Below are 11,142 nucleotides of genomic sequence, written 5' to 3' on the forward strand. Positions count from 1 at the left end.
ATGTTCATATTATGCCTTACTGGCTTAACTTAATTCCTAATTTACATTCAGTCTCACAAGTAGAGGCGAATATATTCTGAAAGATATTGGGTTTTTTTATGTTGTTGGCTGGTGTTTGAATCAAAAATCCAGCCTGTCACATAGCATGAGAGGAAAAAACCATGTTTGGAAATGGCATCTAATGATCTGGATGACTTAACTCCACTTGCACATACAGCACCAGAGTCACTTCCCTGCTGCGTATAGCCAGTGGTAGAAATGTCCTGAGCCATTGCCAACCAGTGCTTCCCAAAGTGAGGTCAGCTGTTTGCTGAACCACCACAGAGCAAGGTAAGTGCTGTGTTACTGTCTTTAGACCCACCCTGGACAATAACATGGGTCTGTGCCAGTTTTATGAGGGCATGGAGACAGCTGAAGAGAAAGCTCTCTGAGATGTGGTGATGGTCCGTGGAGCCAAAGGTTTGGAAACTCACTATTGCTGTGAAACTGCCAGGATGACCGCCTGAAGTCGGTAAGTGATAAACAGAAGAAAAGGTGTTTCATGTTCACTTTTCTTGATGGAAAGTTCTCCCAGAGTGAGGCTATTTGCCATGTCTCACGGGGAAGTTATCCGAGCATAAAACCACTGAAAAGAATGGCAGAAAGAGGATACCAAACACCAGGCAGTGGTAGCAGCACTACAAAAAAGGCATTTCTGTGGCTAGCAGGACTACCGTTCATCCACCTCTGCTGAAACCACTCTTTTTCTTTCAAGGTCCAGCACGACTTTTGGGAATCTCACTGGGCTCTGGTCCCTCAGCAAACCGCCTCACGCTGCCAGGTCAGTACCACCTCTCTCTATCCTGCTCTGGAAGGAGGCACTCATGGTTCCTGTTGCTGGGGAGATGGGCATAAACTGGTGACTGTTGTGTATGACATGAAAAAAGTGAAATCTATTCATTGGGTTCAACAACTGAACTGTTGTTTTTAAAGATCTTCACCACGTTTCATTTGGTTTTAAACAAGTATCATATGTTTTTTCTTTACTATGAGAGTGGTGAGGTGCTGGAACAGCTGCCCAGAGAAGCTGTGGATGCCCCGTCCCTGGAGGTGTTCAAGGCCAGGTTGGATGGGGCCCTGGGCAGCCTGGTCTGGTATTAAATGGGGAGGTTGGTGGCCCTTTATGTGGCAGGGAGGTTGGAGATTCATGAGGTCCCTTCCAACCCTGGCCATTCTATGATTCTGTGATTCTGTTTTGTGGCTCGCAGAGCAGGCTCCACAGACCGTCTTCATTCAATCAGGAAATTAACTTGGGCCTTTCTCGTGGATCCTGATGGGAAAAAGCGAAGCTGCTTTGTCTACCCAAGTGTGTTTTTTTTTGTGTCCTTCTCATCTTCCCCATGCTGCTGTTGATATTTCACCACGATAGTCATTTTCTTGTTCCCTTCAGCTTTGTCTGACAAAAGCATCAGAATGAAAGGAGGGGAATACAGAGCACTTATATAAAATAATAGCTTAGTTTTGACAAATTGTAAGGTATGACTTCTCACGGGCATTACACAAGGGAATTCAAGTATGCATAATTCACAATCATTGAAAGAAAGGGTAAAACTGTAGGAAGTCAACAAGAAATCACCAAGAAAGGATCTCAGGCAAGCGCTGTAAAAAGTTTTGCTGAAGCTATTCTTGTCAGTGGCTGCTGTGCCAGCAGTTGAGGTATGGTGTTGCTGTGCTTTATTGGCTCTTCAAGATGCTCCTGATGCTTTTCTGCAGCCACCACCTTGGCACACTGTTTGGCCAGACAGAGCTGCAGCCACTGCCTGGGTACCCCTGAGGAAAAGAGAGGGCAGAAGTGTCAGAGTTTGCAAAATAATGTTTTTTCTTAGTGAAACAGTGTGTTCTGTGCAGTGCTCTCCTGTTTGAAAACAAAAGACGATTATGGAAATGAACATTTAAACCTCTGGGCAGAATGGTGCCACAGGAACTCCCAGGAAACCCCCAGACAGTTTTAGAAAGAAAGTGCAGTCAGTAAATATCACAAATGCATCCTCTTCTCCTTGGTAGCACCTCGCCATTGACAGTGGCAATAAGTGTGAGCTCTGTGTATTGCCTGTGGTTAAATTCTTTTACTTATATCCATTGGGCAGCTACTGCTTTGGATGTTTTCTCCCAGAATGTTCTTGCAGGTGGTATTTAGAGGTCTTGTTCTTTGGAGATTTTTCTTTTCCCAAAGAAGAAAACACCATGTTTTTTCAAAGGAAAAAATTAAGAATCAAACATTCTTGTCACACTCCAGCCATAACTTGCAGCTAATGTAAACAGGTCTAATTTCAAAACAAGCACACTTTTTATATGTTTTGGCATAGGCCCCTTCTTCATTTTTAACAAGCAGAGTTTACGCATTATTATTTCATCCATTTTTCCAGTGCTGTGTCACTTTCAATCAATCAATCCTTTAATGAATACCTGCAAACAGCAAATCCTGGGTTCCCTTTTATGTGTAATACTTCTCATCCTACAGACCACCAAAGGAATTGGAAGGTAGGGAATATAATGCAGAAGAGAGGGTTCGCCATAAGCTACCAGGTACAGTAGTACCCTTCTTTACTGCTGACTTGCTGGGCAACCTTGCTCCAGTGGTTCTTGTGTGCCCCAATTTATTTGTCTGATCAAGGGATCTGTTAACTGTCCAGATCAGGAAAGCAGTAGGGAAGGTGCTTTATGAGAGGGGAGAAGTCAACTCAGTAACATCCCTTTTTGCTAAAGGACACTTTGTGTTGGTTCTGCCTCGCTTGCAGCACTCACTGTGACAATCTCATCTTGTAAAGATGTAAAGGTCCCTTCAGGCTGGCACGTAGGGAAATTAGGACCTGTGTTTTGATTCTCTCTTTGTTAAAGATGTCCTACCTTAGTGTACGTGCACGCATTAATCAGGAACTCAGGTGTTTTCTCTATTTGGCTGTTGAACACTGGCACCTTCCTGCATGTGCCCTGTTACTGTGGCTTACAGCACAAACTGTTTACTCTGATACAGTAAGCAAATCAGCTTACTGATTACTGCAGATAGCTATGCAGCTATTCAGAAGAAGTGACGAGAAGCAGATAACAGTGCCCTTTTTTCTATTTATATAGTCCAGTGATGCATTTTGTTTACAGCCTTTTGTTTACATGCCCTATATGATCACATATAGGGTTGCTTTTGCTGGAGGCAGCCACTAATTAATGTGTAGTTAAGAAACAGTGTGCTGTAACTACACACACACACTATTTTCTATTTGAGAAAATGTTACTGTCTCACTGTTCTTTCTGTGAATGTCATGCAGTGTCTTGAGAAAGAATGAGAAGCTTTGTTTTGTGGGATTTAGTCACTTCTGAGGAAGGGAAGCTGACAAGAAGAGGCCATACAGGCACATTTGCCATTTACCTCTTTGCCAGCCAGCTGGTTGCTCGTACCCATCACCAACTTTTCAATCTGTCAATTACCAACTCCAAGAAGTTGCACAGCTGGGCAAGGTTTATGAGGTTAAGCAGCTGTGTATGGGAGGCCTGCCAGCATTCTTGGAACCGGAGAAATTTCTGGCTACCCTCTCTTCCTGTCTTACCAGAAGTCTCTCAGACCCACAGGCTGTACTTCTATTCTTCTGTAATGCACCCCAAGTAGCAGAACGGTATTTGAAGGTAAACTTTTTCTCCCTTCCTTTTACAGATTTCACACTCTGTCCAGAACTGCCAATTTTATACGTATATGTACGTTTTATATATCTGTATATGTATATATAGATATAGATATATGTATATTTGATACAGGACAAGTGGGAAAGCTGAGAAGTAAGAATTCTTTATTTCATTTGAATTTTTGATTCACTAATATGGCTGCAGAGCTGCAGCAAACTGATACATTACAGAAACTCCAGAGTATGAAGATAAGAGTCCAGGACCCCGTTAAATGCTAGTTTTATTCACTGGAACGTTTTAAAGAGAAGAAAAGTCTGACGTTGTTGGGGGTAGGGTTCCCTCCCCACGTGCTTCTCTTCTGAGTACAAAGAAAACTAATACAGCAGGTGATAGCCACCAACCCGTTTGCTACAAGCTGAAGCACATCTTCATATGCTTTAAAGTTGGATCTTGTGCTGCATTATGAGACAGGAACTTGCAGAATTCAGGTTGTCACATAAGGCTTGATTGGTAATGTAGGAGATTGCTGGGCTTGGGGGAAAGCACAATAGCTGTTCAGTCAGTAGATTCAAAACCATATCTGGACAGAAGAATCTCATCCTTAGTTACTAAACCCTCAGCTATTTCATAGAATCATAGAATTGCTCAGGTTGGAAAAGACCCTCAATGTCAAGTCCAACCCCAACCTAACCATACTACCCAAACCCTCACAACCCTCTGCTAAATCATGGCCCTGAGCACCACATCCAAATGGTTTTTAAACACATCCATGGATGGTGACTCAACCACCTCCTTGGGGAGCCTATTCCAGTGCTTAACAACCCTTTCTGTAAAGAACTTTTTCCAGATATCCAACCTAAACTTACCCTGGTGCAACTTGAGGCCATTTCCCCTCATCCTGTCACCTATCGCCAGTGAGAGAAGACCAACCCCGCTCTCACTGCAATCACCTTTCAGGTATTTGAAGAGAGCAGTAAGGTCTCTCCTCAGCCTCCTCTTTCCCAGACTAAACAGCCCCAGTTCCTTCAGTCTCTCCTCACAGGCCATATTCTCCAAGCCCTTCACCAGCCTTGTTGCCCTTCTTTGCACCTGCTCCAGCACCTCCATGTCCTTTCTGTACTGAGGTGCCCAAAACTGAACACAGCACTCAAGGTGAGGCCTCACCAGTGCCGAGTACAGGGACAGGATGACTTCCCTGGTCCTGCTCACCACACCATTCCTGATCCAAGCCAGGAGACCATTGGCCTTCTTGGCCAGCTGGGCACACTGCTGGCTCATATTTAGCTGACTGTCAGTACAGCCCGGCCATCCAGCCAGTGTTTCACTCAGCAGCCCATCCAAACCATGACAGCCAGCTTCTCCATGAGGATGTTGTAGGGGACAGCGAAGTCCAGGTAGACTACATCAACATCCATCAGTTTCCATAGTGACTCCACAAGAGGTAGATGTCTTTAGACTCTCTCCCTGTGGTGTCCTGTTAGAGAAAACAGTGAATTTTGTATCAGCAAGCAGATTTTCTTAACGTTCCCAGGAGACTAATTCTCACTAAGTTTAGAACATTTCTTGAGCATTTGAGTGTCTCCAAGGAAATAGCGTCACAGTTCTCTTATTCCTTTGTCCTGCAGATTCTCCTGTTATTACAATACCTGCTTTGTTGACCAAGAAGGTAAAAAGGAGAAAGAGGAAGCCCTCCTGAGCATAATCCTTGGATATAAGAGCAGAATAAGGAGAATAAGGAACATCAGGATACCTGATTTTTCTGAATCATCTCCCATTAAAAATGCCCAATTAAGTAATTCTCTTCCTTCACTGGTGAATTATTTAGCTAAATAAGTAAATCTCCTTGAAGAGTCAAAAAGCCTTTCAACTTCCTGGTATTCCTCCTCCTATGCAGGATGACTTCCTTCATCCTGCCTGCAGAGTAGTTGAAGGCAAAAGTTGTCATAGCTGCCCAGGGGGCTGAGACATGAGGGGAGGTGACAGAAGTTCTGTCTTCAGGATGTCCCTGCAGGCCACCAACTGCAGATGGTTTGGCAAGGAAACATGTCCCTGCCTTGTCCATGCTGTGCCTTGGGCTTTTTAGTGCTTGCCTGTCTGGAGAGGAGTACTTCTGTCTGCACCAAGCTGTGTCATAGACACTTTCCACCCCAGTCCCTCTACGAAGCCCCTCATTAGACAAGGATACTTGAGAGAGGCAGCTGTGCCTCATCCTCATCCTAAACTGGACATGATGTCTTGTAGAGCCTCCTCCAGTGCCACTGCTGTCAAGGAAGTGAGGCATGTGCCACTGTTGGGCCTCCCTTCAAGCAAAAGTGTAGAGTTGCTGTGGAGAGCTTGTGGTAGGGAGCTGCCACCAGCCTGAGGGCAGGTGTGGGAGCTGAGCAGCCCTTACGAGTTTTCTCCCTACCACTCTCCTGCTTTCTTCCCTGCTGCCTTTTGTTTCCCTCCAGTACTGATTACCAGCAGTGACCATTCAAATCCCATTTGGAAACAACAGCTGACTGTGTTCCTAATTTTTATCTGAACCAAACTATTTCCCAGCAAGTGTTCTGAGTAAAAATGATTTATTCATTCAGTGACTGTAGAGATGACATTAAAGAAATGAGCATTTCAATGGCTTTTTTGAAGGGATGTGCCTTGTGAATGAGTAGGAATGTTTGTATCTGCTTTAAAATGCTTGAAAAGGAAAATGATATCAATTTTTTGCTTTATCTTATTTTCTGGTCAGAGTGGAAATACTATGTAATAGCAAAGTGTTGTTATAACAACTTCTAACAGTTTGAAATACTCAAGGTGATGATACTCTGTTTTGGAACCCACATTAACCATAATTTCCTCCCAGCTTCAACAGGGTCAAAACTATTGCAGATCCGTACAATGTAGAAACTGAATTTCTAGGAGATTCAGTGGAACAAAGAGCATTTCAGCTGAAATTCTGACATAATCCCTGTATACTATGGCAATCCCATCCCTTGGGTGCAAGCTTAGATGTGAAATGCTCACTGCATTCAGCCAGCACGGGGCAAACTCTTCAGTAAACTGTTTTCTCCTCTTCAACTTCTCTGTGACACTGAAACTATTGGCACTGGCTGCACTGTCAACTCAAGGGCTCCTCCTACAAGTAATTGGTTTTTAATGAGCTCAGTAATTGGTCTTACCCAGTGGGTGCATGGCATGTTTTACCTTCAGTTAAGAAGGCAGAACTTGGGTATTTTGGTACCCCTGTGTTGTTTTTTTTTTTTTTTTTTTTTTTGATTCATAGATGAATGCCTTTAACTGTGGCAAATTTGATCACCTGCCGTTCTCTATATGTATATAGAATTCTCTATATTCCAAATGAGACTGTCATGTATTAGCTACAGCTCCTCATAGGAGCATCCATCACTGCTCATATAAAAGAGCAGCTTCTGGTGTAGTGCCTCAAGCTATTAATCTATCTAATGTTGTGTGGTTTGTAGCTGGCTGCTTTTGTGTTATGCATGAGAGAGGACAGATGAGGAAATAAACTTTTTTTCCCTTCACATAAATATTTGTACAAGGTGAAGTTTTTTTTTGCTCTGACACCTGTTAATTGGTCTGTTATAAATGTGTTTGTAGGTGTCCTCAAATTCTGCCCTACTTTAACTCAGAATCTACAGTTAAACCTAAGGCATATCAGATCCAACATACAAGGATTTGACACAAACTTGGAAGCAGAGAAAGAGCACTATCTTCCCTTCTGCAGCTCTGTTTGAAAGTACATTACCTAAGGATATGTGAGTCTCTCATGAAGGGCATAGAGTGGTACAAGGATGGCAGCCCTTAATTGTGGTGTTGCAAGCAGAACCTGAGGACTGGTGTTGGGTGAAATGTTCCTAGCAGGCTACAGAGAGAATTAAACATCTTCTTCATTTGAAGTTGTCCATTAAGCAGTAGGTTTTGTGTTCCTCAATATTTGTGATGATTATTATACCTTAAGCAATTCAAGGCATAATGTAGGGTGTGTGTTTTCATCAAGCAGCAAGAAGGAGTCCTGACTTTCCTGAAAAAACAGGAAAACTGCATCAAAGAAGAGATCAGAGGAAATATAGTGTGGATGGCATCCTAGCAAAATCCATGGTTTGTGTGGACCCTGTGCTGGGTGGTCAGAGTAAAGTGGGTCTAAAACATCCATAGCTTTCATGCTTAATCAGTGTCTGAACATCACTGAAATAAGCTCTATGTATGTGTTGCTGCTTGTGTAACTATTCTAGTCTACACTCACACTGTTCAGATAACTATTCTTCTCTTCCATTTCCTGAGATCCATAAACTATTGAGACTCACAAAAATCCTATTAGTTTTTTCATTTTTATTCCTTTTTTAAAATGGAGAAACTAGAATGAATAAAATAGTTCAGATCACATGAAAAGTCAGGGAGAAACCAGGGAAATGAGCTCTGGAGTCTAAAGAGAGAGTCTTCTCAGCACCGTCTACCTTGAGTCAGTAAAGCCTAAAGAAATCCAATGGTGTGAGCTCCCTTTATCAGCTCCTGCACATTTATGACAAATGGCACTGTCAGTGTCCTGGTTAAATCCCTTGTATTTATTAGCCAAGTCATTTCTGCTGACAACAACTTCGGTAAACATTCTCCCATGCTGAGCAATGGAAAATCCGATAGCAGTTTGGCTGAATCCATGCTGACTAGAGAAAATGAAATGAATCTGGAAAGTGAACGTGCCTCAAAGAACAGTAACTCACCCAATGGATAATTTGAATATTAATGGATGTCATTCTAGTCTAGTTGAGGACGTGAAAGAACATGACTATGCAGAAATCTGGATATGTATTTCTAGAGGTCATGAAGTGCATAGTTTTTCGTTCCCCAAGACATTTTGGAGTACAGTTATTCACTTTGAGGGCAAGAGGAGGCTGAGATTGTGTGTTAGTATCTGCTGTTAGCTCACACAGGGGAATCTTCTTTCACTTCTTAGGATTCATGCTGAGAGCAATGCCTTTTTTGAAGTGCTTATCAGACCAACTATTGTCTGATTACTTGTTTATTTTGCAAGTAGTAAGTAAACAAAAGACAAATATATTTTGATTGTAGCCATGTTTGGTTTCTATTTTTTATTTTCCCTGTGTAAGCTGTAAGGAAGCAAGGTATGAATTCGAACAAAGGTAGTCAAAAAGCTGAGAAACATCAGATTCAGACTGGACTACGTGTGACTTCCACAATGGTCTGTAGTTCTCTCAAAAATCACACAAGGCCTCAGAGTTCCTGAACTCTGGGAAAGAACGGTCTCTGTCCAGATTTAGTGCCTCAAAATCATCTTGTTCAATTAATTATATTTTGAAAACAGTGAAGTGTTTATCTATCTACATGAAGACGGGTAAAAAGAAAGGTTGCTTCCTCATTCAGACTTTTAGGAACTTTCATCTTCTGCCTAAACTGTTGTTTCTTAACCCTCAGAACATTCCTTGGGATTCACTTGTATTGGTCTGGGACTCTGGGATGTCTGAATAAGGGCATGATTTCAAGATCAGGTATTCTGAAATGCTTAATGGCCCAGATTTCAATGTTGAAGATGTCTGTCATTCATTCTGAAATCTTACATCTGTATTTCTAACACATATTTTGCATCTTTTTGCATTCCAGAACCTTTTTCTAACCTTTTGTATCTATCCATTAACCCAAGAGTGCATTGACAACCAAGGCAGAAATTCTCTGTTATGCAGACAGTCAGTGCTGAGCAGAATTAATTTCTAGCCCGCCAGTGAGTAAATGCTAAGCACAGTAACCACTGTTGTTCTTCCTTTGTCACTGACAGCCATCAAACCTCAGCTGTGTCACCTCAACAGGCCCACCCACAGCTCAGGACCCTATTTTCCAGCCTTCCACAAGAAATCAGAGGAACATCCTGTGAGGTATAAACTCCTTGACCAAAGGGGAAGGATGAAAAAGATCCAAAACATTTCCCAGAGCTGGACTAGGAAATAGCAGAAGAGCTGAAGAGGCATCCATCTGGAATGAAGCTCCTCACGGGCTGGTGAAGGATGCTGTGCAACCATTGCATGGGCCACACTGCATGTACAGTACAGCAGCTGTTAATCCTAGATAAATGCAAGTGTGGAATTTAACTAAATATAATGAACATTTTCCTAGAAATGTTCCCAATAGTCTGCTTATTTTTAAAGCATACACTCACCTAGTAATAAAATATTGGACTGTTACCTTAAAATGCAATTGTATACCACTGTTTCATGTCAAATTAAGGAAGCCAATGCTTTTTTAAATTGTTGAGCTTGTTATAATGTTCTCACTGTGACTTGCTGCCTAGCACAGGTAATACAACTCCCATTTCAGGCAGTGTAAAAAAGATTTTCCTTGCCAAATTGAATGTTCTCCTACCATAGTGCGGTAGGTGCTCAGGAGAATGAAGGTATGAGGTTGGAATATAAATTGTTTCACTCGCTAGGGAAAAGAAGACATAGCAGGACATTAAAATTGTGCCTCGTGTGACCTCAGCTGTATGTTTATTAGTTCTTTGCCATTAATTTATCTGAATGAGATCCCACGTGTTCTTGTGGTGCACAGTATCCCATGCACCTCAGATTCTTCACTCTGTGAAGGATTTGCTCTCATTCCTACATTTTATGCTGTGAGAAACAGTGGCAAATAACTCCCTTTCTTCTTCATGCCCCTGGTGATTTATATCAGCTCTCCCAGCTGATGAAGTCTGTTCTGTTTCTACTGTCCTCACAGTGAAACCTACTTATTCTACTTTTTATCTTCCTCGCTGTTCTTCTCTTTATCTTTTTTAATCTCTATTTGAGAAGACCTGAACTGCACATGATACTCATAATGCAGGTATACCAGAAATTCTGCCAATTACACTGAAGTAAGCTTCCTCTTCTTCTTTTCTTCTTCTTCTCCTTCTTTTTTCTTTTTTTTTTCTTTTTTACCTTACTTTCCTTATTTCTCTGCCCTGCTTGTCGTCTTTTTCTACCAGCACCTTTTCCAAACCACATCTTCTGGATAAGCACAGTGGATAGCAGAGAGTTTCATTCTCCCATACTGTGAAGGCTGACCATTTTATGCCTTCCCCATAACCCCCACAGTTGATCAGTTATTTATCCATGTTCAGTTCATATGTTAAGATCTTCTCTCAGTCGGTGACAGATCAGTAGCTTCTCAACATATCTTCTGGAAATCCCTATGGCTTCCTCTGGAGAAGTCTCAAAAGATGTGTGAGGCAGGGTTTCTCCTGTAAAAACTGCACTAATCTCTCTATGTTGTATCTACGGCTGCATCGATTAATTCTATTATTCAGATCTCCTAAAAGTCGATTCATTGTGAAATCATATTCTGATACATACATATCAGAATGTCCGACATCAAAACTGCACCAGTGTATGCAAGTAACACTGATGTATGAGAGTTACAGTACAACACAGCTGGCTTGTTGCTGATGAACAGATCTGGGGCATCCTCTCCTGTCTGTTAGAGATCACTGCAGTTCCAGATGTA

The 11,142-nt window shown here is 42.1% G+C and overlaps 1 protein-coding gene across 11 annotated transcripts in view; it reads left to right on the forward strand.

The window, feature by feature from the left end:
* PDE1C (phosphodiesterase 1C) overlaps positions 1-9,780 on the forward strand; it is a 343,427-nt gene extending 333,647 nt beyond the window's left edge. For all 11 annotated transcript variants that reach the window (XM_085226619.1, XM_085226620.1, XM_085226622.1 and 8 more), the window contains 2 exons: positions 755-820; positions 9,443-9,780. In XM_085226619.1, the coding sequence (XP_085082745.1) occupies positions 755-820; positions 9,443-9,612 (236 nt within the window). In that variant the 3' untranslated portion in view covers positions 9,613-9,780. The remainder of the gene's footprint in view (positions 1-754; positions 821-9,442) is intronic.
* Positions 9,781-11,142: the final 1,362 nt, after the last annotated feature.

The sequence above is a fragment of the Meleagris gallopavo genome, chromosome 6, assembly GCF_905368555.1.
Source record: "Meleagris gallopavo chromosome 6, MGAL_WU_HG_1.1, whole genome shotgun sequence".
In the NCBI taxonomy this organism is placed as follows: Eukaryota; Metazoa; Chordata; class Aves; order Galliformes; family Phasianidae; genus Meleagris; species Meleagris gallopavo.